At 40.2% G+C, this 25,011-nt stretch overlaps 1 protein-coding gene across 4 annotated transcripts in view; it reads left to right on the top strand.

Moving 5' to 3' along the window:
• The window catches only part of LOC127610374 (arginyl-tRNA--protein transferase 1), a 38,840-nt gene extending 13,893 nt beyond the window's left edge, over window positions 1-24,947 (top strand). For all 4 annotated transcript variants that reach the window (XM_052080481.1, XM_052080483.1, XM_052080482.1 and 1 more), the window contains 5 exons: window positions 3,058-3,090; window positions 7,951-8,132; window positions 11,367-11,466; window positions 19,212-19,332; window positions 23,338-24,947. In XM_052080481.1, the coding sequence (XP_051936441.1) occupies window positions 3,058-3,090; window positions 7,951-8,132; window positions 11,367-11,466; window positions 19,212-19,332; window positions 23,338-23,516 (615 nt within the window). In that variant the 3' untranslated portion in view covers window positions 23,517-24,947. The remainder of the gene's footprint in view (window positions 1-3,057; window positions 3,091-7,950; window positions 8,133-11,366; window positions 11,467-19,211; window positions 19,333-23,337) is intronic.
• The last annotated feature ends 64 nt before the right edge of the window (window positions 24,948-25,011 follow it).

Here is a 25,011-nt window from a genome sequence, read left to right on the forward strand (position 1 = left end):
CCTCGCTGCAAAGCCTTTCAACGATAGTCGCTTTGCATCCCAAACTAACGATACCATGCGTGTGGATGAATTCGACTCGGAACATAAATAGTTGTGTTTTCCACAAGGGGGGTTAGTTTTAACCAAGCCATGTCAAACAGAGTCAATGAAGATTCGTCAGAGAATCATCACACTGTATTAGTACAAGATGCAATTGCAGACTATGTTTCCAATTTTTATCAGAAAGGGAGTCGCAAACAGCTTGATTTCATTCTCAGTGGCAGAAAAAGCATGTCATGAGATTTTTTTTCCCCTTCATTCTCTTTGTCTAATTTTGTGGCCATTGTTAATTTTCTATTTCATATCTGATCCTGAAATGCAGTAGGACTGCTTGCTTATTTACTTTAGCAAAATCTAAACTTGGTTTGACAGATGATATGCAAGAACGTTGTTAGACACACATCAGGGGAAGCACTGATTTTTGGCAGGGCTTCCAGTTGCGCTTATTCGCAAAATGTGCCACCCGGTGAACTACTGCAGTCGTTGCCTTAAATTTCTAGCAGCAATACACGAGTATATGTTCTTACCTAACCAGTAATTTTTTTCAAATGAGACAAGCTATTATATTCAATTGATTGAACCTCACGCTTCAAATGTATGTCAACACCTTAATATGGCCGAGTTTGGCTTTTTAAAATAAAGAATGAATGCTACATCAGCAATACATTAAAGTCTACAAGGTAGATATAAGATAAACATGTCTATTTAAATAATCACAGAAGTAGGCGTGGGTCGGTATCAGAATCTGATGGTATGACAAAAGTGTTTGCCAAAATATTGCTGTTGTTGGTTAGCAATTACAGCTTGAAAATGTATGATTTTAAAATGTTTGGGTAAATAACTTTTTTTCATTTTGTTCCTTGGAGGTACATTAATACATATAAAAAGAAACGAAAATATTTAATTTCCCTCAAGAAATTTCTCAGAAATTGAGTAGTTACTCTTTTCTCAGAGCGCAAATTACCTGATGTTCGCCATGTTATGTGTATCAGTAGCAAACCTGTTGTAGTTTGTATTTTATCAATTGTTGACATTTTAACTCAGTTGGGTGCAAATGTTCCTCTCAAGACAGCTTGGCTTTGTCAAAGAGTGATGGGTGGTGCATGTAGGATATTCTTCCTCCAAGCTTTTACCATCTGTGCTTTTTTTTGGGGGGGGGGGGGGGTGAGGGGGGTAGCCAACAAATTCCCATTCAGCCGACATTGTCTTTTTCGAGGAGGGGAAAAATTTTGAGATGTTCACCTTATTCAACCATCACTCATCGTGTTCGCCAGCTGCTCGTGTTATGAAAATCTCACTGCATTTGGAGGCAGGACACAGCTGGCTGCAATGATAGGCCACTGCAGCCAGAATACCTGAATCGTACGATTGGACGCCACATCCAGGCGTACTTGCTGCAGCAGCCAATCAAAGTGTAGCAGGCCATATGCTGCTTTAAACTCAAGTTGGATTCATAATAACACATGGCTGCACATTGCCGGTCTCTCTATGACTTGAAAGGAAAAAAACAAAACAATAAAAGCCTAGCTCACACTGGCGATGGAAGTGGTTTTGAAAACATGCCATCAAACCAGTAACCTTCCTATCACCATACCAATGTACAACGGCTGTTACGTCTGTTTAAACTTTGACAAGATGACTGTGCAAATCAGTTAATCAAACAGGCAGATTTATGGCCAAAACCGCATTTTTAAAATCAATTTGAACTAAATTATGGCAATAAAAAATACCAGTAAACAAACAACTTTTGAGTCTTCAATGTGCGTTTTGTTTTCCTAATAAAAGTCACCCTAAATATAGTCAATATTATAAGTAAATGTGAGGACCATTCACAAGAATTACACCAGTGGATCCTGTCTGATAAAATTTCAATTGGGCACATTTTATCCACTCTTGGCAATGCACAAATGCATTGTTGAAATGTTAGCATTAATCCTCATCCCCACCAACTGTTACGGAGGCGGACTTACAGTAGTTTGGGTGGATAAAATGTGAACCGAGTGCATGTCAACAAACGGGGACTTAAAAGCAGAGAATGAACAGTTGTCATGTTTAGATTTGAACATACTGTACATGTACTCAGAGTGGCTGGAGATGTTTAACAAAAGAAATCTGTTAGGAAAAACACAGATATAGGTCGGAATCCGTGTGTTATACATTTTGAATTTTGGTATACCCAAATAACATGGCCCTTTCGTATATTATAACATGAAAATTGCATTTATAAGTTTAATGCTGCCCCACCAGCAGCACTTTGCCATTCACTGTGCAATCCCAGGCATTCCCCAAACTTGTTAGTTAGTTTTATTGGTTATCCAGAAGGCTCACATATGCTTGGCCAAGGGGCTTTTTCATTCACTTTAGTTGTACAAGTTTAAGCAACGCAAGAGGTGGACTGAAGCAAATTTGGGGAATACAGTCATCAAAGTCACAAGCGCTTTTCTGTTGTTAGTAGTTGTTTTTGGAGGCATGCCCTCAAGATGTACATCTTCTGCAAACACTGCTCTCTACCCTGGCACAAAACACTGAAAACAGGACAGCGAACACATGGACAAAAATGTGCAACTCTAGTACCTTGTATTGCTGCCGTGAAATGTGATTCTGCTTGCGGCAAAACTAATTTTTGTTGGCCCTGCTTTGACAGGTACAAGTGTACTGTAAAACATTTCTCCAAAAGCATTCTAAATCTTCCTGAAGAAATGGCAGCGATTCCTGTCCCAACCAAGTATCTAAAACTAAAAGAATGAAAAAAATAGAGGCCAGATTGAAACATTTCTGCCTTATCCTCTGAACTGTCACTATCTCCTCTTGTCTAGTTGACTGGCCGAAATGTTTTCATTTGAGTAAACAGTCTTTTTTTTCATAGCCCTTTGTGATTGTGTTTGATATGCGATTACTTGGTCAAGAGAAAACCTCTTATTTCTATGACAGTAGCAGAAGTATGTGAGATTTTCATACATTGTAATATTTTGGAAAAAATGATAACTCGCTTTTTTTCTCCTCTACATCCCACTATAGTTCCGGCGATTTCTCTGCGATTCACCGTTAGAGGTATGGATTTCTTTTGCCTTTTCACAGTTTTTCTCGTCACTAAGTTTCCTTGTAGCATTGCCTTTTATTTTCTTACTCCACACATTTCTTTTTCTCTGTCACAACCTTACCGTAACAGATTAATTAAAATTTCATTTCCTTTCCACTTTTACATATTGAATCACTCAGCTTTGCTCTCCATTTCTCCACCACTCCATCCGGCGAGATTGAGTGGTGTTAAAGGGATACAGGAAAGGGGTTATTTTTTCATATAGAGGAGTTATCTTCCCTAGTACGAGTAGAAAAGTGACTTAAAGGTTAAATTGAAATGTGGTGACCAGATTGCATCGGGATTGAAAAAAAAAAGCCCAGAATGAGCCTGACCTGTCCTTGATACAATGAGACACATTTGCTTCGTGGTTTAGTGTCCAACGGATGGCTAATGGGTACTTAAAGGTACCCCTGAATCCATATTTATCCAGTTTCATGCATAATATAGTCGAAAAAAAAAAAAATTCACCCACATCATCCTTCTGTAGCAACCAGCTTCTTCCTTGATTGTTACGCTAGCTTTTTTAATTGTAATAAAGTACAATATGTGTAGCTTCAAAAGTCTATAAAGCCTCGCCGTTCAGGGTGTTCTCATAACAAACCGCCAATTCTTGGTGAATTCTGCTTCACAACAATAGTAAAACCTGACATATGCAAGCTGAGATACAGCCAGCCCCCGAATCAGAGGAGAGCTTATTTCATATTCAGATTAAAAAGAACAACAGTGCAATCAGAGCAACGCTCATTTACATATCGTGACATCCGACACAAATAAGCATTTACAATGCATTGGTGGAGGAGCAACTTTTCAAATTTCAGTGTACACAAGAACAGGAGAAACAAATAAGTTGTCATCAATATTGACTGATATGAAATACTTTTTACAACTTACTTGTCTTATAGTGACACATTTTTCAGCCATATATCGCCAAGCCCTACCATGCACGTTATGTTTAAAAAGGCGTTTGTTTAATCTTTCAGTTGACCACTTTAGTTGACTTTTTCATTGTTGCGTTAACCTCTTATAAAAGTTTAAGTATTGTACATTGCCTAAATTTAGCCTTTTTTCTTCGGGTCCTTATTTTCAAGAGTAAACAAATAAAGTAAAATTAAAAATTAAAAAAATAAATGTATATCAATCAACCAATATAAAACACTTATATCATGATATACTTTTCAGTCAAATCGCCCAGCCTGGGCATTTCTAACCCAATTAATCTTGCAAAGCACATGAAAAGGACATCAAAGATGAATCTTTTGAAAATAGGTGCCCTTAGACCCCTTAAACCACACCCACTCATGCTGTTTTTTGCGGAATTCACACAAAGCTTTATTCATTCCTTGAGTCTAATTTAAGTCTAATTGTGGCTACCATTATTCAAGTAGTACCGATGGTTTTATGGTAAAACTTCAGTACACCTTGTAGCATTGAGTGACATGTATTTTCAACCAGTCATCACTGATGGTTCCTGAGCACTTAAAACTTTGTGAACTTCAGCCTCTAAAAAAAATATTAGCTCACGACATGTACAACAGAACTCAAATCCAGGAAGGATACGTGGAACAGCAACATTGATTAGATTGAGTTGCACATGGATCGCTGTAGTTTGGCTGCGTGGCGTCCCTTGGGTCTTCCTTAATGAACGTCATTAGCGTTTTTAGGGTACAAGCTTTTTTCACCTCATCAAAGCTGGCCACGCGCATTGAACAGCCCGTTCTATGCACACACTCTCTGGCACACTCCCTCATGCGCTGCTTTCACTCAACTCTCCTCAAATGGATTTAGTACGCCATCTCTGCTCGTCTGACCCTCTGTTGCCCACCCTGTTTTTATTCCTGTCTCTGATCTGCCACCCGGTCCACCCCGCTCATGTCAAAGTTATTGTATGTGGCTTTTCTTTTCTGCCTCTGCGTGTCGGCTTCCATCTGTTTCCAATCTAAGGGCTATTAAAATACTCACCATGTGGTGTGTGTGTGTGTGGTTCGCATCGTGTTGCATTTCTTCTAATTCATGCAACATTTAACTGCAGCTATTAAGGATCTATTTTTGCAGAGCTATTAGAACAGAGGCATTGTATGTTTTAAAAAACACATTTACATACGGTGACTCATCAATTATTTTGTGCTGTCAGATCCACTCAGTTGTATATGTGTACCTGCTCATGTGATCAACAGCAGCCATGCATGCGGCATTTCACATGACCCTTGTGAAGTGAGATGGGGCGTGTGTGTGCAAGTACAGGCCAGATGTTCATATTGTGACTGAAGGCAATGCACCACAACTTGACCAGTCAATGTTTTGATATTGGCAGTACTTGCTGTTACAATATTGAATATGTACTATTTTCTGCTTTTGTTTTGTACACACACACACACACACACACACACACACACACACACACACACACACACACACACTAAAGCTTCTTGGGACCTCTTACAAAGACTGCAGTGTTTTTCATGGAACTTGTGCCAAGAAATAACAGGCTCCCGCTTACTCAGATGAACATTTCACACAAATTTACACATACTCACACGCACGTTCAAAAATGTTCCCCTCATATATTGTCTCCTTGCCAGTTAGTCAATGCTAATTTGGAGTGGAGTGAACCTACTGGACAGCAACAACTTTGATATCATTTGCCTCTGTCATAGAGCCCAAAATAATATGCATTCACATATACAGTACAATGAAAGCAAAAAAGGATTGGAGGTGATGTGACAGACAAGTAACAGGCCTCGTTCAGTGCTGCCCTTTTTGACTTGAGACTGTAGGAAAACAAACTTGAAGATAATTAGGTTGCTCAGCGTTCCATTTTGAAGGCTTTGTGTCATTAGTGATCTGTTTTCATGATTAAAAGTCTACATTCGCACACTGGCATCTGTCGTAATGTGCAATTGAAACCATGATGGTTTCAATTGCACAGTCTAGTTAAACCCCTCCATAGATTTTATTCGTCATTATGCAATTTACATAATATACAGTTTAGACAGAATACAATCCCAGACACGGTTACATATTATTGATTATTGCCAGTAAATTAATCGACAGTATTTGTAGTCCTACAATAGTAAATTTACAACCAGGACAAACATTCTATGAAATACACACCAAAAAATATTTTCAAGTAACAATGTTTCTATAATAAGAGCACATTCCATTAATATTTTTTAAACGCACTTTTAAAGTATATTCATCTCAAAGAAGCTAACACACACACACACGCACGCACGCACATGCCTACATTGACAAACAATGTAGTGTCAAGTACCATAGCACCAGACCCACTTACCTCGATCATAACATACCGTAACGCAAGTCAGGCATTTGTGTGCCTTGCTTCTTTTAGAAATTTGTTTACATCCAGTGAAATCATACTGGAGTGTATTAATGAATTAAAGTGAGCACTTTCTCATGCACTAGAATGATCCACACATTTATCCATAAACATAAAGCGGGAGAAAATGGTCTCAACCAGACAACCACAGTCTTTGATAAGTAACACAGAGCATGTGTGCCGATTATATTGCGCCGTACATCATCCCAAAGTGTCATTAACAGATGAAACACAAGCAAGCATGTGCTCTCTAACACACATTATTTAATACCACATGAAGTGAGCACACACGGATAATACAGGAGAAAGTTTGGCGTCACTGCACCCCTGGCTGGTTACGTGACTTCTCATTAAAAACCTTCTCTTCTGTAGTGTTTCTGAAGCAAGTACCAATTCTAAGCCAATTATGCTTTGCTATTGCACTCATTCCACATTTGGGAGCCATTATCAGCCTGAAAGTGAGGCTACTGTAATACATACACATAATATGCAGGGCCTGGCAGAAAGAAGCTCTTATAATACGTCTATCCACCACCGCAATGGATTTGTAATCAAAAATGATTGCAAATTTGTTTTTTTTTAAACTCTGCACATGGATGGTGTCTCTTAACATACTGTGGAAGCAATTGAAAACTGAACACATCAATGGCCTGACCTCAACTCAATAGTGCATTCTTTATGATCACTGAAGACGAAGTGAAGACAGGCTGCAGTGAAGTCCGAGCAAAGCATATCCGAGGAGGAAACTCCCCCAAAAACTCAAATTCGTTGGATTCCAGACTTCAGGCACCCATTGACGGCAAAACATTTTCTTCCAAGTATGACAAGAAAAATCCTGTTTCCCCTACATCCGCAAGTAGAAATGCTTGCAAATCCAGATTAAAAACTATGCTTTTCACCTCTATGCTTTAATTAAAGGCTTTTAAGCATTTGTAAATCAATTTCTCGATATGGTCTTTTAGTCATTTCAGGAAGCTACTTTTTATTTCTTTCCTTTGCTATTAAATGTCTCTATATTTTTTGGTGCAAATGTGCTTAAATGTTGTTGTTTTAGTCATTTTAATAAGATACTTACTGTTCTCTTTGCTCTGTTGAATGTATTCAGTACAGTTTGATAATGCTTTTACATGTGCTTTTGGTTGAGTTATCTTGCTTATGAAATGTGCTATATGAATAAATTTGACTTGCCCATTGCTGTATTCACACTTGCATCAACATTCTCAATTACTTTTGAGCCTCTGAAAATGGATTAAAACGGCTGTAATTCTAAAATAAATAGTAATACAGTCCAATCATTTTTAAACCTCTTAGCTAACTGTTCTTTTTTTCGGTCACATCTTGATTCTCTTATTTCAAGCACAAGCTTGTGTCCCGGTACATGAGATGGGGATAATATGCTGGTCATAGTTGCAAGATTTTACACAAAAGAGCACTGCAACTATTTTGGTGACGCCAATGATTTTTTTTATCCACTTTCTTTATTCCATTTCAGGCAGAGTACTCTGTCGATGGGCCCGAGATGGGTTATGGCTCCTTTCACCAGCAGTACTGGCTAGATGGCCAGATAGTGGCAGTGGGAGTGATCGATATCCTGCCTACTTGCGTGTCATCTGTCTACCTGTACTACCACCCAGACTTTGCCTTCTTGTCTCTGGGCTCCTACTCTGCTCTCAGGTTGGTTCCCAAAGCTTGTCTTGGTTGATCGTAGCACTTTTATTTTAATTTTTTAAACTTAATAAATTAGTCATCAAATATGGACTTGAAATGACACGTCTCTGGAAAATGTCACTGGTGTGTGTGTGTGTGTGTGTGTGTGTGTGTGTGCGTGTGTGTGTGCGTGTGTGTGTGTGTGCGTGTGTGTATATATATATATATATATATATATATATATATTCACACACACACACACACAAGGGTGAGGAACATTCCTCTGTCTTCACATTTGATTAGCTGCGGCAGCTTTTCTATTGTGGTTTAGCTGGCGACAGTTCTCTCTGCCAAGACGAAATTAGAGCACACACATGTATACACTACACACACACTATGGACACATTTCTGGCAATTCCAGTGAAATGGTCATCAATAAAGTGGGTAAACGTTTTAAAATATTTCACAGATGTTGGGTTGATGATGATGTTGTACAGTATGCCTTTGTGGGTGATTTTGTGTGCGCGTGTGTAATCCACAAAAAAGTGAGACCAGTTTGGACAGGTGGGCGTTGCTCATGTTGAGGGGGGGGATCTGGATGATTCAAAGTGCACTGCTTTTCATCACTTTTTTTTTATTTTTAGTCTCAAGTAGAATTCAAGACTTAAACTAAGTGATTGGGTCTGGAGGAGGTTTTCACCAGGAAGTACAGGAAGCTCACTGTACTTAGGTCCTCCTGCTTGTTTACAGACGCCAGAGCACAGATAATTTATCATCATTCAATCATTTCTCCTCCTTGATCTACTTGCCATGGCTACCTGTGCTCAAAACCTCCTGGCAGTGCCGAGTGTTCATGAATCCTTATGAATCTTAGATTAGATTTTTAAGTTAATTTGTGGTCCGTTTCACAAAGCAGATTTTGTGAAAACACGAGTATCTGTTAATCCTGAAGAGGGAAACTCAGAGTTTTCCATTTTAAAAAAGGAAGGTAATTCAAAACAGAGAAAGAGGGGTACCTCTAGCCATTTTAGGCGAGAGAGAGTTAACTTAAACTCACGGTCAGTTACCGCAGGAACAGACTCTATCAACCTAACCTTGTCGAGAGTTTCTGTCTCCGCCCTCTTTCGGAGCGACACAACCCATTTCATTTCCTCATTCATTCAGTCGGGAGGCGGGTTGTGGCATAGTCTTGTGCTGCCATCTGTCATTTAAATCTGAGTCACTATATAAAAAGTTCATGTCCAGTTAATGTGTTCAAAGCTGCCGCATCAGAGCACTCATATTTCCAGTTCTAGTTTGGTGAAAAACACAGCCTCTACTTCCCCGTTGTCATGGTGACTCGTCGAATTGGGCTGCCATTGATGCTGGCTTTCCATAGTTGTGGGACATGCACTTCATTCCAGGTGAAGGCACTCACAGTTGATCAAACTGATTCAAATAAGCTGTTCTGGAACTGGACACCTCAGAGTTTCCTGTCTCAGAGTAGATCAACTAAGAGATCGGAACTAAACTCAGAATTTGTCGAACCAGGTTTGTGAAACGGATTGTTTATATCTTTGTGTTTAACTACGCAGGCCCGAATTTCACATTGACTAAACAAATGAGTACCGGTAGGTTGAAACAAGATCATCATTTCAGTAGTTGTCGTTACATTTCTGTACTGTGAATTTTTTTCCTCATGCAAAATTGTGAAAATAATCAGCGCAAGGTCATGTATAATTGTTTTTGCAGCACACGTTTTTTCAGAAATATACCGGTAGTTGATTCCCGCACACACTGATCATCTCGACAACTTTGATACCACACGAATCAGCTAATTAACACACTCTCATTTTTTGGAAAAAAAAAATTGGCTGCACCTCCCTGTGTGTGTGTGTGTGTCTGTGTGTGTGCGTGCCTTCATCAGGGCCTGATAATTGGCTTGTGCTGGAGTGTCAGATGGCTGAAGAGGGGATAATGGTAAACTCAAGCTGCTCCCATTGATGTGAGATTGGGGGTGTGAAGGGCTCGAGAGAAGGGGGGGTTGGGGTGAATGGACCCCTTGCTTTTCTTGGACCCCCTACCCCCTTCACTCAATTCAGGCCTTTTGTGGTGAGGGGATGGGAACCCAGGAACCTGGCAGCAAGTGGGTGACCTTCTAGCACCTCCCTGGAGCTGCTTCTCCTCAGCCTTCTTTTCACTTTCTCCAACATGGTGTTTTATATTCTCCTCCTGCTCTCTCCACTTTTCTCTCCCCCCACGTTCCCGTGCCGGCTTTGTCCCATGTCTTATTTTTCAGAGCATCTATTTTATGTTAATGCATCTCTCTCTTACTCGAACGTTTTGAAAGAAAGGGAATTCTCCTCCTTCGTTTGGGTGGATGAAAGGTGGTAGAAGGAAGAGTGAAACAAAAGGAGCTGGAATTTAGTTATGGAATGGTGAAGGAAATGGCAGATGGAAGGAGAAAATGAATGGTTAGTAAAAGGATGCAATTAAGGAAGAAACTACTGGGGGGAGGGATAGAGGAAGGAAAGACATTTACTGTATTTGAAGAAGCTGTATAAATCTTCTCCTTTTTTACCACCTGCTTTTGTGCTTAACGGCTCACTGCTTCTATAGAGAGAAGGGTGTTGTTTTCGTCTAATGAAATGAGACAAGAAAAGCTGCCTCCTTGCGTTTGGGTGTTTACTTCCTCAGCTTGGATACCGGTTTTAAATGTGTTGGACAATTTTATTTCGGAACCTGCATTATATACTGTTTTAAAAGGTGCACTACGGTGTTGCTTTGTGTATTTTAGGATTTTATTTGTACTCACTTTGTTCTTCAAGATTTTTTTGATGTGTTGGAAAAATAGAACTTTCAGTTAGATTTTTTGAATATTTAGTTTTTTAAAGAACCTTACATCCCATTTTAGAGAAATTTTATTTCATTCAATTTCAACAAATTTGTATTTGAAAATTTTGAATGAGTGACAAACTGTATTTTAGGCTGAAATGTATTTGCAGCTTATAAATTTTGTTTGGCTCTAAAAACCTTACATATGGATCCCAGCGTAAATGTTGCAGCATTTTCTTGCCAAGCAATGTAATCAATATTCTGGTCAGTAATTACTTGGCCGATTTAAAGCGTATAAATCTGTTCTGATATTTCAATCGTGTCATTTGCAGTAATAATGGTATTTTGCGTTGTTAGAGCAAACTATATTTTACCTGTCGCGTGATACATTCTCAGGAACTAAAATGTGCAATCAACTTAAAATTGTCACCTCATTTTCCATTTTAGGGAGATTGCTTTCACAAGGCAGCTACAGAAGTCGTCACCAAAGCTGTCCCACTACTACATGGGCTTTTACATTCACTCCTGTCCCAAGATGCGATATAAGGTATCGTTTGTCATACACATATCTTTCTCTCTGTGTAATGTTCAGAGCACATTTTTTGCTCACAAATGTTTTGAAAGTGCAGAATGAAATATATGCTTTTAATGAGTACACCCCACATATGTGTGTGTGTGTGTGTGTGTGTGTGTGTGTATATATATATATATATAAATTTTTAAGTGGTATAAAGAAATGATTTTCAGAATACACAGGATTGATATGGTAGAATAAGCGAGGTTAATTATTACATTGATTAGTATTAGATTAGAAGGTTAGATAAATAACCCTATTAATACGAGGTGAGAGTAAATACATTTGAAAAGTAAAATTAAACTGAATTCTTATTGGAGATTATGGCCAAGTGCCACATCTAGGTTTTTTTTAATGTATCAATATTTTTCACTTGGGTTCTGCATAGATATTCGATCAATATCAATCGCATCACACTCCCAGTCATGTTTTATCTGAAGCCACTGTTTCCACAACACTTGTGTTGGAATTTCCCCCCTCAACCTCCATATTTGCTCTCGTGTGTGTGTGTGTGCGTGTGCGCAACTGCAGCATCTCGTTCCGAACAACCCCACTTCTCCCTTTTTTACCCTTTGGGAGGAACACAGAACAAGGGTGAGAAGGTTGCCGAGTTCCCACCTTGGGCTCTTAAACTCCCTTAGAAACCCTCCCATGCAGACACTTTCTCTCCCGACATGATTCATTTGCATATAAGCCCAAGCAATTCATTAATACACACTGTGTTCAAGTTGGGGTGCGCCGAAAATCCAGCACCATTGTATTGGAGCTTTACCCATTTCTGAATCTCATTCCTGTTGTTTACCTCAATCCGTCAATTGCACCAGCAATGGGGCCTTGCTGGCCTCCACTCAAAGCACTTAAAACACCACTCTTCTTCATTTTACTCCCCATCATCCTTCTTTTTCTTTGTTGCCTGAGACCATGTTAATTTGGTACATTGCAGCACTATAGAAAATGCTGACAAGATTATGTGTTGAGCGTATCGGGACTGCACCAGATCATCATCAACCTGTTTCCCCAAATGTTCTAGCATTTTCACTTTGCTACCATTAATGGCCCGTGTTCATGCGCTTTTTAAAGTTGAACTTGTATTTGTATTGCTTCAACATGAACATTATTTGTACATACAAGTGAAATCGTTGTACTGTTTGGACAAGAACAGACCAACTTGTGAAAATGAATCTGAGTAGTGCCAGCACCCAAGAGCAGGGTCACTGAAGATTTGGAGACCAGCCCAGAAAAGGAAAAGGAGGTTGCCTGGCTAGTGTCAGGCCATCTCATTTGTTGTAAAACCGGAGAGTGTGTGTCCCACAGGGCCTTCCTGGTTTGGCTGGTGGTTTTGTGGCTGGACGTGACATCCTGCCCTTGGCTCTTGTCCTTGTCGCTTTGGCGCTCTCTGGCCTTCTGTTGTTGAGCTGTGGAGAGCAGAAGGTGAAAGTCTTGGATGTTAAATGAGCCCAAAGGTCTCAGCCCTTCTGACACCTTTTTTCTCCCAAGTGCCTCATGTGCAACAAAAGCCATCTGAATAAACCTTGCTTGAAATGAACTCAGCTGAAATGATGTCTTTTGATGAAGAGTTGAATAAATTAAATGTGTTTCTTCTATGACTACGTATATGTTTTGTATAATTCTTTTTATTTTTTTATATAAAACTTCCTGTAATTGAAAGACCAATATTCCTTGTGCATAGAGCATGCTCAAAACACAAACGAATGTTCCGTTCAGTGGAGGTATCCCAATATGCGTTTACAGGACCCAATATTTGGTTAGAATGATCCAGGCCCATATAGAAATGCCAAAATACTTGGCACCCTCTTGCCCTGCCAGAATTAGGCATTTGCTTGATTTGTTAAAGTGTTTATAGATTGAGAATTCACACTAGGATTAATCTGTGTCCTTTGATGTCAGCAAATGTACAACTTATTAGAGAGGTTTTTATCAAGCTCATTAACGCGAGGCACGCTCATCAACAGACTTGTATTGCCGTTCATGAATGCTTTTTTTTTTTTTTTAATTTGCAGTGCCATCTGTAGTTTACCCTCAACCTGTCCATTCTACTAGTACAAACTTGCATGTTAGAACTTGCGAGATGTCTCAGATAGCCGACTGAATGCATATTTTCCCCCCAAGAGCCCCATTCATGCAGTATGTTTTGTGTATGGGAATGTGAGTGTCCCTTGCACATCTTAAGAATGATGAAGAATGACAGTGAGTGATGAGTATGTGGCATCTCGCTGTGGACTTTCCACAGATGCTCCCTTTCTCATCTTTGCTCGAAGTCTTTTTTTGTCTTTCTATTTGACTATGTAAGACTTGTAGACATATTGTCATACTTCTCAGGCCAGACAGGTCCAGACAACACTTTTTTCCTCTTGTTTCCCAAAAAAAGCAACTACCATTTTGGTTGGGATGAAAGACTGATGGGAAGCAAGCAAACAGGTGACGCCATCGAATATGGCTCCATTCAGAACTTAACACTTGACGGCAGATTTCTTTCAGTGTTTGTGGGCCTTATTACAAGCTTTGTTGGCACAGTACTTCGGCAGCAGTGAGGATCTTGTTTTTCCATTGTTCATGTCCTCATGCTTGGATCACTTGTGCAATTCTGAAGTCGATGGAGGTGTTTCTCAAATGTGTTTACCTTCATACAATAAATGATTCTACTCACCCTAGTTGTGGTATTTGTATTTTTCATTTAATCTTATGTTTAAAAAAATGTTTCCGTTTAAAGTAAAAGTCCTGTCAGGTCCATTTTCAACTTGTCTTGAGGTAAAGCTTTTTTACCTCACACTCTACCCTGCCTTGCTGACAAATTCTCCAACTGTGTTTGATTTAACTCGGTAGGAGACCACCAATGGTGTACCTTTCAACAGACTTTTTTTTTTAATATTACCATCACCATTACATATTCCTCTTTTTGTCACATCAACACTTTTCTTCTTGCCTTGTAGTTGTGTATATAACAAATCGCTAACAGACTACGTACGACCTGGTCTTGTGGCAACCAGCACTTGGCATCCCCCGGGAGTATTGCTGACAGGGTGAGGTTCTGACAGAGCAAGGTTCAAGGGGTCAGGTCAGGGGTAGATTCCGTCGCACCATGGATTGAATGATGCAGTTGGGGGTGTGAGCGGTTGCATGGTTGGAGCAAGGAGGGGGTGGTGCGAAAGTCACAGAGCTGAAAGTGAGAGTTTAGAAATGTTATCATGCTGAGCAGATCCAGGACCTTCTAGCTGCCATCCAGAGGTGTTTGCCTTGCCATTACCTTCACAATTAGTTTTTTTAAAACCGCCGCAGCTGCCCCCCCCCCTTTTTTTTGGTGGTGGCGGGGGGGGCTTGTCAAGATACATTAAGATCTTTCGATAAGCATTTATGAACTTCAATCAAAAATACATGTTTTTGTGTTGCTGGGAGTGTCGAGCTGGATGCATGAGCTAGGCTTTTAAGATTAGTTATCGTTCCACTTGTCACTAAGATGTAGCGAGTGTGAGACAGATGTCAGGCTAGCCTTCCTGTAAAGACCAAACGTGATAAAGAGACAAAGGTGCCAAAGCTGTGAACTGATACCCATAACGACTCTACCATTGGTTCTCAAGAGTCAGTTGAAATGTGATCCTATAAAAATATTTTCTCCTCATTAACCTGTCATCCGTGGAGCCATGACGCTTTGCTGGACGAGGCAGAGCAAGCGGTTGAGTGGGTTGGTGTTGCGATTATGAGGCCTGTCTTGGGGCCCACAGCCTGGATACTTTATTTGAAGACTATGCTGTAGTTGTGTGTGTGTGTGTGTGTGTGTGTGTGTTGACTAAGGTGAAACAGCCTTGGCGGACACTGTTTAAACTGCTGCCCGTGGTATAAATCTCCCACAAAACATAGACTCCAGATATGTTCAGGCCATTTCTAAAAGGACCCCCACCACTACATAAATACACACAGTGTTGCAGACTGCAGTGAGAGTGTGGGTTGCTGTGGGTACCTTTTCAGAATCATGTCTTGTTTGGACATGTCTTTCAGTGGTGCAATCCCTGTGTCCAGGCTGCTTAACTCTTAGTGTTATTTGTCTAGCTGCATGTGTATGTTTGTGCATCGTGCTGTTTACGAATGTCCATCAGCAGCCTCATGGCTCGGCTGTGCCTCCTTGTCTGGCCGTGATGTGTACATTCCAACAAATGTTAAAATGCTGAAGAGTTGTATGTTTGAGAGGGGGGACGGATGCAAGTATCTTGGCCCATGTTTATTATGCATTTCATTTTTGGGGATTGAGATTGGCTGAATCTGACCCTGGGTCAGAGCATAACCCCCCGGACCAGGCTGGGTAAAGTCTGCTTGGCTTTGGCTCACACTAGACCTCTTTGTATGTCAGTTAATTTGTTTTATGGCCTGAATGAAAAACAAGTGAACAACTTATTATAGATGAACTGCACATTTAACACAGTGACCTTTTTTGTTTGCTCGGCCAAACGTGCTTGTATGTGTCATTTCTACTAATTACCACACTCCATTATTATAAAACTGGCTCAATTTCGGGGGGTTGGGGGGTGAAGAGGTTTCAAAAGTTTACCACCAACTTTCCGTAACTCCCGTTTTACTCCACATTTGATGCAGATCTGTCTTTTATTGCATTACCCATGTTGCCATATTTGTGGATGTACCCATGTGGAATAGGAGAGAAATGTACGCTTGAGGTCAGGTGAGGGGAAAAATTAACAAGTAATATGTATAGGAAATAAGCAGCAGATGTGGATCCTGCAAAGAAAACACACCACATCCAGTCTTCTCATCTTGCCCTCAAATAATTCTTAAAGTGAGCAACTTTATTATTATTAAGTATTCAAGAAATTTTGTCATATTAACAAACATTTCCACATGATATGGTATTGCGAAGATAAAAATACAACAATAAAAGTAACCAGTCGCTCACCATGCCGCCCGGTCTATTTCAAATTGATGTAAAAATATTATATTTGCACAAGCCAACTAGGTTTTCTTGCTTTATTCATTTTATTCTGTACTCGGACTCATCATTGATAGTGATGCATGATCTCACCAACGCTGTAGTGCAAACTTCACTATGACAGATCGGGAATTCCACAAAGCAGTCAAAGGTCAGTCGTGTGAACAGTAGGGGGCCCAGCACACAGCCCTGGGGAGAGCCAGTGCTGTGATCTGATAGAGAAGGAGACAGTGTTGTGTATCTTGACAGCCTGTGGTGTGCTGGTCAGGAAATCCAGGACCAAATTCCCCAATGACTCAGCCAGAGAAGGTTCAGCTTTTTGTACCAGATTTTTTCTGGAATCCTAAAATGTTTAGTTGTATTATTTTGTTCTCGGCCTGTATCATTTTTAAGGATTTCAAAAATTAATCAAATTCCTTAATTTTCATCAAATGTTTAATTTATTTTACTTTGAATCAAAATTATGTCTTCAGGTTCAAGTCTGGAAATGGAAATGATAAAAGAACCAGAAAGTTGTGTGGGATTACTTGTTCGTAGTAAAGTGCAGATTATCAATGTGTCTGATTAATTGCCATTCTTATAAATCATCTTTATTGTTCTGAGGCAATGATGATCTCTTGAAGTGTGCAAGAAAACAAGGTCAATATGAATGGCAAAATGCCAGAGAAGAGCAAAGCCTTTTGCTGACATTTGTTAGTTTGATTCTCTCTGTTGGCGCAAAAGTTCTTTCTGTCAACATTTTCCAGTTACCGGTATTTACTGTATATTCATGGACAGTCTGAGGTCTGATAATTGCTCTGAATAAATAAAAGTGTGCGAGCGGGGTTGCTTGAGAATGTGTATAATTTCGTGTAAGCCATGAGTGTGTATTTACACTGATTGTGGTGGTGATTGTGGAGATTTATTCAATATTGAACAAACAATGTTGTTGTTTTTTTTTGAGAAAACTAATAATTTGGATCAAAAGTCGTCCATGATGTCGTAGCACACTCCCCGGACTTGTGTGCGGGTAGGATGGGATCCGTTCCCACTCAGTGACCGTGTGCATATAGGTATGTGAATGGTCATTAGTCTCTATATGTGCCCTGTGACTGACCGGCGACCAGTTCAGGGTGTTGTCTGCCTTCTGCCCAAAGTTATCTGGGATAGGTTACAGCAACTTGTATATAAGTGGAAAAGCGTTGTAGAAAATGGATGAATAGATACAATGAATCATGACATTTGGTATTCGTTCATTAACAAGAGTGTGCCCTTGTAAAGTTTCCTACTGCACTTGGTATGTTCTTTTTAACCTTTGACTCACCCACTTTCAACTAGTTGCTTTCTCCAATTCCATGAACATTTTCAACGTCCTTTCATCACTGTGCTGTCTATGCTAGCCTGCCCTCAAATCTGTCCATAGCTTTGTTTCATTTATGCCTTTTTCTGCTTGTTCTTTCATTCATGTTCCTATTTTCCTTGTCCCTGCTTGTCACCAGCATTACATCCATATCTGTCCGGACATGCTATGATGGAATGAAGAATAAACAAGGGCTGGTGAATGATTGGATCTCATCCAAGCAAGGCCTCCTCCACACAGCAAAATTAGCAGCAACTTTTTACTTCATGAGGCAATCGTGGAAAATTCCCAGTGTACTTCATTATTTATTTTGCATTCACACATTATCATTAACGCAACAAAGCAGATGTTCCAATTTACATTCAAATATACAGATTTTCCCCAGGCAGGGAGACCACTGTTATGGCATGCAGTGCAACAGAGGTTTCAGCTTTCCCAAACACATCACCTGCCATTAGAAATAAGACTTGCTAATACACATTAACATGTACTTTAGAAATAATAACATGTAGCAAGACTTAACTCATTCACTCCCAAAGACGTTTTTAAACGTCTTTTCAGACTTGGTCTACAATTGGCTGGTACTGAATAAGTTAATAAGAAAGTGGCATTATTTAGTTAAAATGTTTACTTTGCAAATACAAAAAAAATCCATTGACCAATAAAACGTGACAGCTAGATCAGTATCGGGGCCTGTTATTTCTTTTTGGCACGGACCCACACATTAGTCGGTCTATCACAGAGAGAAGTCAAAACAGGACCAGTATTCAGTTTTGCTTCAGTTCAAATAACTTTCGTTTAGCCTTCCTTTTCTAAAACTTCTATAACTAAATATAATTTTGGACTGAAGACACCAGCATGGAAAGAAGTCTAAAAAAGAAAGTGTCTCTAACCTGCCTTATTATTCCCTTCCATGCTTCCTGCTTGATTGGAGTTGCTGAGGCCTGCAGAAATAAGTCTGCTTTTATCGCCAAGCAGGTGTGTGTGGGTTTGTTTGTACGCCTATTTAGAGGTGTGTTCCTCAGCAGTGTTGAAGGAGTCCATAGAGGTGAGCTGGAGTGTGTGAGTGTCAAGCCACCTGTGCTGACAGTTGTAGGAGGCTGAGGGCAGTTGGGACATGGAAAGCATCGGATCCATGCGTGTGTCCATTACGAATACGCTGCTGCACAACATTCCACCGATGGCCATCTGTTAACACAAGCACTTTAAATGTGGAACATGTTCACAATTTCCTTGCGACTAGAAAGACTGTTTGCAACAAGTACAATTGTTTTAAGACATGTTTGCAAACTTTTACGAACTCTGACAAAACCCCATATTTGATGCGATTGCCAACATTCGCTGCTCAGTGAGAGAGAGGCATATGTGGATGACAGGGACTACTACCTCTAACCCTCGTAATCTGTATTTTCCTTATCATTACAGGGACAATACCGGCCTTCAGAGCTGCTCTGCCCAGAAACCTATGTCTGGGTAACCATTGAGCAATGCCTTCCACACCTGGAAAATTCCCGATATGCTCGTTTCAACCCAAATCCTGATGAAGGTACAAATCAACATTCTAGCCTAGTCACACGTTTATTATTTTATTTATTTTTATTATGTAAAACATTGGGACATACCATTAGAGGAGAAGTAAATTCGAAAAATAAAAGTTGTGAACAGCATAAGGCCAGAAAGGGAAGGAGGCTGATTCTTAGTACTGACACTTCAAGAGAAAGTGAGAGATGCTATGCAAGTAGATCTATACTGACAGGAAAATAGAGAGGCAAATGGGAATTTATAAATGCAAGAAATGGCTTCATATTTTCTTTTAGTGAGGTCATACCTTGATATCCTTCTATTTAGAAGTAGCTAAATGTTTAGGCATCGGTTGCCTTATCGGTATATGCTTAGTCTAATCATAAATTACCTGCTTTCGGTTGTGAGAGATGTTTTAGTGAGTATTTAGTTTCATAGCTACAATTTCTGAAAAATTCAAAGCATTAAACCAGTTACCTGCCATATATATGACTTACAATGAAAGTCATGTTAGGAATTCTCATTTCATTAATCTCCTTAATCCATGCACAAACAACGATGATGTGTCATGGTCAGAGTTTATATATGCTATGACAAGTTTATGTTTGTGGTGCCTCCATTCCTCCGTGGCCTGTTGATCTTGGCCTGAGATGGACATTATATCAGGCCTAACTGTCCAAACTCACTGTCAACATGTTTCAGTGTTAGCCATTTGGATATTTCACTCTCAGGCACACTGTTGCCAAGCTTGTGGGCTTGAGCATCTGCTGGTGTGGAGGTTTTGAACCAGTGTTGCAGAAATACGCCCTGTGGCGTGACCCAGAATGCCCCTCCACGTGTCATAATGACAGCATAGCACACAATTTAAGCATATATCATGGACATAAGCGTGGTAATAAAAAGACATGTCATCTTGTCACTGTATAAAAGGAGCATGGGAAAAAAAGTTAGGAATCATAAAACTGATGCAAATAAAGAAGATCATTTTTAAATAACGAGCCAAAGCAGACCCACGTTGATCATGTCGCTTTCACTTCAAGTGCTTTAAGACTTCAACGTGGCCTCTCATGAGTGTACGTGCAATATTTATTCATTCTGCACAAGGCATATGAACAATCTCACACGTTCGCTATCATTGTTTATTTGAGAGAGTGAAAAAAGCCAGGGTCATTGTCCATTCTGCTGAATAAACACAGCAGAAAATGTTTCTGTTAAGGGGTCAACCTCTTAAACTAAACTGTCTACTGACCAAACGTGTGACATACACAAAAGTTGACTTGAAATTTTCAAGATAGTCACCTCTCATGTGGCTCCTGACTTTTGTTGTTGTTGAAGTTCATATTCTTCACAGCAGGTGGTCGGTCGACTCACCCCTAACATCCAGGTGTATTCCTTTATCTAGTCATATACTATATACATGTCTAACATGAAGTATGTCAGAAAGCTCTCCAGGACTGGTGACACGAAGGGTATATTTCAAATCCAAACTACCAACGACAAGTGTTCTCCTCAAGTAATCACCCTGGAGTAGAATGCACTTTCCCAGTCCTCCCCTTCTTGCACTGGAAGGGTTCTTCTGGGATCCATCGTTGCACATCCAGCTGAAAAGAAAGCTTACAAACATGAGGTCTTGAACCTCCATACTACATCAACATGTTGGCCTTTTCTTTCCTTTCATATCTAAATGGCATTTGGATTTGCAACAAGAGGTTATAGGAAGTGGTCACGTCCAAAGAAGTAGCCCATGGTGTGCCTTTGACCAGCATCCGGTGATGGGCGTATTTTGAAAGTTCAAGATGAATGAATAGAACAAGAAGTGTGGCTACGTGTCAAGGCCTCCAACTCCAGCCCTGACCCACTCACTTCCAGATCAACCCTCACCACTCCTCCCCCGACCCTTGAACCCGGATGCTTAAGAAACGTCACCTCAAAGCAGTATGTCACTGACCATCCGGTAGATAGACAGAAAAGGCGTTTGGAAAAGGTTGTCTGGACTTACTCAAACTGAGGATGGTGCATCAATAAGGGGACAGAGAGAGTCGAAGTGAAAGGAAGTTGTTTATGTTCTTAGCGGATGTTTGGGTCGTTGCAAGTCAAAGGAGGCAAATGGCCGTATGTCTCCACTCTGAGTTCTGGTCTGTACTAAAGTGGAGGTTAATAGACTATCTTAAAGATATGTGGGAGGACACACCATGAAGGTCTGTGTAATGTTCACAGAAAATAATTTGCACAAAAGGACAGTGATACTTTAGACTGGTGTCATGCACACACCAGAAGTGTAACTTGAAGTGTCTCGTCACTCTGATAATGATCTTAAGGAGGCAAGCTGTGGTTGGAACTGGTGAATTCATTGCCACTTTGAATTTGTAAATACCGTACAGTGTTATATTTTTGCCTTCAAGACCTACTAAAATTACAATTATTGTCATTTCATTTTGTGTTCATCTAATGCTGGTGAGATATTATAAACTGCTGACTTATTTGTTTTTAAAAGGAAATTTTGCACCAAACAGTCCTTGAATATTTTTTTGACAATTTCAGGACTTTCAGTAGCAAAGCTGAAGAAAGCTGAAGAATTAATTAACAAAGTCTTAGATTGAAATGTCCTTGCAGGGGAAAATCAGAGTGAAGTTGGTTTTCGTGTTCTTAGACACATTTGTCTAGTCAGAATTTTAAGTCAGCTTGATATCGCTGTTTGTGTCAAATTGCGGGAGTGATAACTAAATGGCTTGGACAGATGAATCCAACTTTCTTTTGGAAAGATCTGTGCTGGACCAGGGGAAAAGATAAACACTGATTCGTTGATTAATGTTCTGTAGGGGAATCATGTGACCTAGCATTCATGCAGATGATGCTAACTCACCTTCTGTTTTTGCAAAACTCCTAAATTTACTGGAGGCTGCTGACCTTGACGGTGGTGCCTTCAAGTAGTATAATCTGTCTTGCAACGCTACAAGAAAATCACAAGAATGGCTCGAGGAACCAAAGAAGGAGTTCAGGATGTTTATTTGGCCTTCACATTTCTGCTCAAATGAAAAGGCGGTGGAGTGGTGGGGATACATAATGGCAATGGAATGTTTCACCCAACACCAACAGTAGATCGATGTCTGCAAAAATGGCAAATTCACATAAGCTGTGGTTACTCTGTGATGGAAGTCCGCAGAGCATGGAACCCTGGAACGCCATTTAAAAATGAGCAGTGTTACCCCAACATTTATAGATTTTGTGTAAACAGGCAACTTCATGGACACATTACCTTTCCTGCAGTATTGTGAAATCTCTGAATAAACGGCCTTCAGTTTCAGAAGGTTTATATGAAAGTCTTTTGCAAGGCATGTGCCATAATTAGTATTGGAACGATGGTCTGAAGAGGTCTTGCAAAACTGTGTGGGGTAATTAGAATGATTAGATAAATCTAATCAATAATCTTATTGGCAAGACCATGAGCCAACCTTTGCACTTCTGAGGTATTGTCAAGTGCAACGTATCGTGCACATAGTTCAATGTTTTACCTGCTTTGTGCGAGTCCTTCCTCTCTCTCACTGGCGTCTGCTTTTGGTACTTTGGCTCAGCCTTTCTTTCCAGGAGGTGACGATTTTAATATCAAAGAGAAGATCACCATTTTTCGCCCTTTTTCCAACCACCTCTCCAGAGGAGCACTCTTTGCTACGTATGCACTTTTGAGAATAAGAGTGTTTTCATAGGCCGAATAGATGCTGGCAGTGCTTGAGACGGGACCTAATGAGATGCTGAGTTTGACAAGCCAGCAGTGAGCAAGGCCATATAAACACGGGAAGCTAACTCGCCTGCTCATGCAATGCCATGACTTCAAGTTTAGGTCAGAGTGTAGTTAGTGTTGTCTGGAGCTAAATTGCTTTCTGCTCCCCCAACTGCTTCTCGGAATAATGAAGCAACTTTGGCAAGTCACTCGGAGGTAAGTCAGAGGGAGGGAAAACGAGGCGACTTTGTGTTGCACTGCATTTTCTTCTGGAGTTAGTTAACACATGCATCTGTGTGTCTTTGTTTCCAGGAGATGCTCGGGTCTTGAAAGACGTGGGCAGAGCGCTGGTGCTACACAGACGGACCGTCATGCCCTACGCGGTCTATTCCCGCAAACAGAAAGGCTCTCGCGATGAGACAGATGTGATAGAATTTGCTAGTTTGGTTGGTCAAAATTGTGCTGAAAGGATCTTGCTTTACAGAGCCTAACTCTGATGAATCACACCACTGAGGCATTTAAAAACCACCTCCCAGCAACTGTGTCACTGAAACCTAATTTCAGCCAAGCAGTACAATGGAGCTTCAGTACAGTACAGATCATTTTGTCAAGTTTGGCAAATGATTAACACCTTGCCAGTTTTTCCCCTTTTTTCCCCCAGCAGCCTGTCGTAATTGCCAACCACAGTACTACGCTACTGATGACATGGCACTAGGTGCACTGCTCTGCAATGGTTGGTCAGTGGACCATCATTACTTCAATGTGACATGAATGGGTGTTTAAACCAATCTTCTTACTTGATTCATCCCGATCGTTTGTCTTTTTGATTGATTTTTACATTAATTTTTGGTGGTCAGAAAATGCATTGTCTGTATTCCACAAATGAATTGCAGCAGGCCACCCCGTCCACAAAACAATGATGCAACATTGAACAGTTGCATCTCTGCATTTAGAAATTTAGAGAATGACAATTCAAGTCACCCGTAAATAATGAAAGTGCATTTTAGGTTCACCCTGAAGTTTTAGATGGCAGCCTAATATCCAAAGCTTTTTGCACGTTATGTATTTTCTGACACTTACAAGAAGCAAGCTTAAGACAGTCAATGCACTGGCTCTACTCCCCTGCTCCGAATGCACAAAGGGTCCCGGGTTTGAAGGCACCAAATTTTCCCCACAATTTAACATGACCCTTGACCAATTGCTCTCTTATAGTATTAGCACCACACGAGTCATCCTGAATTGCTCAAATCCTCTACTCGTTTGTCGTGAAATCATTATGCCGCCATTGCTTGGAGACGTAGCTTCATGTAACCTGTTTCATTTGAATGGTGGATTCAACAAGTGTGACACATATGGATGGTTGTGCCAAAACGGATGAATTGAAGTTTATTTCACAATTGCCAGTTACCATCTTGACTTCACAGCCTCATTGGAAAGGCAAACTAGACCAGGTATAAAGCATCAGTCAGTTGCAAGCTGAACTACATTGTACTGTTTGGTGGAAATGTGGGTTTCTGGTCTGTCACTATTTCTGAGTGAGCTTTGTGCCACCTCTCCCTGTAGTGTCACTTTTTTAATTTGCATATACTTGATGTGTGACCTTGTGACCTCACGTGGATCAGTCCCTTAAATGTACTTTTGATTCTGTGTATGCTTATGTTGAAAATAGACGTGCAAACTCACAGCTATTAGAATTTTTCCAATTATTGCTGCTGAAGGAGCAACTGACTTTCAAATGTAGTTCACCATTAAAAACACCTTTTTAATTTCATTTCAAAATCATTATATCCCAAACTCTCAATCTCATGATCAGCCACATTTTAAAGTCAGGCCTTTGTATTTATGTTCATAAATGTCTGTGCTTTTCTTTAAATATCAGCTGTTATGTTCACCAAATAAAGGGCTGTATATTGCCTGCTGGACTGTGAGCTGTTCTTTTGAACCAAAACTTGCAATACAGTAGTCTTATCTGTGATTCCTGAAAAA

This window comes from Hippocampus zosterae, chromosome 11 (assembly GCF_025434085.1).
Source record: "Hippocampus zosterae strain Florida chromosome 11, ASM2543408v3, whole genome shotgun sequence".
NCBI lineage: Eukaryota > Metazoa > Chordata > Actinopteri > Syngnathiformes > Syngnathidae > Hippocampus > Hippocampus zosterae.